The sequence below is a fragment of the Pyrus communis genome, chromosome 2 (genome assembly GCF_963583255.1).
Source record: "Pyrus communis chromosome 2, drPyrComm1.1, whole genome shotgun sequence".
In the NCBI taxonomy this organism is placed as follows: domain Eukaryota; kingdom Viridiplantae; phylum Streptophyta; class Magnoliopsida; order Rosales; family Rosaceae; genus Pyrus; species Pyrus communis.
This window is the reverse complement of record NC_084804.1, coordinates 8,561,531-8,565,319: the sequence shown is the minus strand read 5'-3', so window position 1 is coordinate 8,565,319 and position 3,789 is coordinate 8,561,531. Positions and strand designations below refer to the sequence as shown.

The 3,789-nt window shown below is 35.0% G+C and overlaps 1 protein-coding gene across 1 annotated transcript; it reads right to left on the bottom strand.

The window, feature by feature from the left end:
* Positions 1-957, bottom strand: LOC137724676 (uncharacterized mitochondrial protein AtMg00810-like). Its single transcript, XM_068463411.1, has one exon. It carries the CDS (start codon positions 955-957, stop codon positions 1-3), a length of 957 nt encoding a protein of 318 aa, XP_068319512.1.
* Between the last annotated feature and the right edge of the window lie 2,832 nt (positions 958-3,789).

The window sequence follows — 3,789 nt, the reverse complement described above, 5'->3', positions numbered from 1 at the left end:
CTATTTAATCTTTTGACAAGTGGCTTTGTTTTGACCATCAATAACTTCCTCACATGGATCACTTTTATTCTTCTTACATCCCCCCTTAAGCTGATGCTCGAGAACACTAAGCATCAGATTGTTGCAATGGTGTTGAAATAATGGTGCAAACAATCCCTTTGTTAGAATATCCGCGGATTGGTCTGTCGAAGACACATGTTGAACTTGAAGATCACCCCGAGTGACTCTCTCACGGACAAAATGGTAGTCGATCTCAATGTGTTTGGATTTGGCATGAAACACAGGATTGGTAGAGAGGGCAATAGCTGAGACATTGTCACAATATATCATCGGAGAGGAATGTAAAGGTATATGCATATCACAGAATAATTGTCGAATCCAGGCAAGTTCTGCAGCTATGATTGCCAAAGCTCTATACTCAGCTTCTGTGGATGATCGGGATACCGTGTGTTGCTTCTTTGATGCCCATGAGATGGGGTTGGAACCAAGAAATACAACAAAGCCTGAAGTGGATTTGCGATCATTTGGATCACCTGCCCAATCTGCATCACTATAAGATTGCAGATGCAATGGTCCGGGTTTAAAATGAATGCCATAAGTTGATGTCCCTTTGAGATAACGGAGGATTCGCTTAACTGCAATAACATGAGAAATCATAGGATTGTGCATAAACTGACAAGCTTGATTGACAGAAAATGCTATGTCAGGTCTGGTGAAAGTAAGATACTGCAGAGCTCCAATAACACTTCTATATTGATCCGGACTGTGATATGGCTTCCCATCATCCTTGAGAAGTCTGTGATATGGGAGACATCGTGTAGCACACGGTTTAGAGTCCTGGAGGTCAACTTTATCAACTAACTCATTAATATACTTTGCTTGAGACACAAACAATCCCTCTGAGGTGTAACTGATCTGCAAACCCAGGAAGTAGTGCAGAAGACCCAAGTCCTTCATTTCGAATTCTGCACGAAGTAGTGCAGGAGGTGTAACTCATTAATATATTGCTCTGATACCATATTGAGATAGCTTAAATATGTTTTAAGAAGAGAGATAGAGAAGACGAGATAGAATTGTATCAGTAGAGAATGTTTTTCTTTATTAGAAAACCATATGATTTACATAGTTCATTTATATAGAAGTTTTCCAAACTTGCAGAACAAGTACTCTTCTTTAACTACCTCCTTATACCAACTAATTCACTCTAACAAGATTCTAACTAACCAACTATATGTATAACCACCTATTTAATCTTTTGACAAGTGGCTTTGTTTTGACCATCGATAACTTCCTCACATGGATCACTTTTATTCTTCTTACAATTTGTTGTATCAGTTTCTTAAACAATAGTCGATATAGGTTTTCAATATTTCGTAAGGAACACGTTGGAATTGTCATATATAATTGCTGAATGGCAGACATTTCGACTATCATGCAATAATTAGGTCTCGTTTGACATGTCGTTTTAGACATCGAATAAAACTATTTAATACAATCAAATGTTTAGTGTGTTTATGTATAAATTAAGAACTGATTCAACTAATCAGTGCCCACCTATTTTAGCATCTACGTCAACTAATTATTTTTATTTGGCAGAAATGATCATTAAATTACTACAAATAATGAGATCACATTGCAAGATGAGACGGAATAGCTAGAAGGAGCAGGTACGTACTATTCCACAAGTCTAATACCAACATATGTGTACGAGCTTGATATAATTGTATTACTTGCATACACAAAAACTAATCACCTTCTTGAACTAGCCTGGGTTTTCACGCATAACTGGAAGCTGGTTCATTGTCCAGCCGTCTACCTTTATAATTAAGGAAAATTAATGAAAATAACTTCAAAATTTTGCATTTTAATAAAAAATTATCTAATAATTTTATTTAATGACAAGGACAAAAAAAAAACATAAAATATAAACGTGTGTGCCTAGCGTGTGTTAAATTTCATAAACAATGTAGTAGCGTTAAGTTTCATAAAGAGTAGTACTGTTAAGTTTCATAAACAGAGTAGTACCATTAAGTTTTATAAACAGTGTAGTATCGTTAAGTTTTATAAACAATGTAATAAGTTTCATAAACAATATAGTAAGTTTCATAAATAATGTAGTAAATTTCATAAATAGTGTAGTACCATTACATTTCATAAATAGTATAGTACCGTTAAGTTTCATAAACAATGTAGTAAGTTTCATAAACATTGTAGTAAATTTCATAAACAATGTAGTACTGTTAAGTTTTATAAACAATATGTGTGAGGATGCGCGGGTCCCGCGCGTTAGTTTTTTCAAGTTCTTTTTAATAATAAAATTATGTCTTTTTCATTAAAATTTAAGTTCTTCTGTCATTTTTATTAAAGTTTAAGGGTTTTTCATTAAAATTTAAGTCTTTTTCATTAAATAAAGTTATAGCATGATTTTTGGTTAAAATAAACTTAGCTCAAACCCTTTTCATGAAAGTTCTCTTGTTACTATTGTTTTCTTATTACACATAGCATTTGTGAAGAAGTTGAGGTTTTACCATAAAACCAATTGACAATATGGGGAGTAGCTCAACCTCTTATAAGCTCTTGCAAAATTTATTCTTTCACTAATGTGAGACTCTTTTACCTTCACATTTTCATACGTCCCTTATGTGTGGCGCATTTTTAAGCCAAACACGTGGACAACACGAATTGGGTGACGTGAAGCATGTGTGGTCATTCGACTTCACATGTGGGACAACCTGCTTTGATACCATGAAGAAGTTCAGGTTCCACCATAAAACCAATTGGCAATATCAAAGTAGCTCAACCTCTTATAAGTCCTTGCAAGATTTCTCCTTCTACCATTGTTGGACTCTTTTACTTTCATATTCTCATATTTTAATATACGTCAATATATTATTAATTATCTCAAACTTACGTCCAAGTCATTTGGTTTTAAATTTGAGTGGGGATCCGAATCACGTACATATACGAGCTCCATTGTATGAAAGATTGAACTAGTCTCATTAATATTTGACTTGGCATGCAGTAGTCAGTTCAATGCCAAATTATATATATACTAAACGCCTAACTTTCATGTTAATTCCCTTTGTGTCCTTTTTACTGTTCCTTCGCCAGTGTTATTCCTGTTTTGCCCTTCAGTTGTTCTGTAAGTTTAACTTTTTGTGTATATTATACAGTAAAATTCCGTTTTTGTCCCTGCTACGATAGAAATCTCTCGATTTCTTCGTGTTGTGTGCTTCCAGCATCTTCCACTTTTCACTTTCCTCTTCTTTCCTTCTCTTTCCGTTTCTCTCATCCTAGAACCGAAGAACGATGGAAAATCAGGGTTCTTCCATTTGTTTCCACAGATTTCTCGATCTCTCTCGAGCTCCGGATCCCTAGCCTCCGTATGAAGGTTCGTTTTTCTCTCTCTCTCTCTTTCACTTTTTTTTTTTCAATTCGTGATCGAATTTTCTTTCCAAGAATGTTACATCTGTTGCCTTCGGGAAGAAAGTTTAAACCTAAAAAGGCTTGGTTTTCAGGAAATCGTCAATCCTGCAGAATCCTTGGGTTTCCTGGTGAGTTATCCGGCATATTTGTTTTGGGTTTGGTTTTTGAATTCTCTTTTCTTTGTTCAAATTTTTGTGATTTTAAAACCTCTCGGTGGCTGCAGATTTCATCGGCTATTTCATCAGTTTTTGGATTCGATCAGGATCGGTTTTTTACCCACGAAATCTAGAGTCTTTTGGTAAGTTTCGTGACTTTCTCCGTGTTGCTGTTTCAAATTTTGTTTTTGTGGTTTTCGATGTTCAC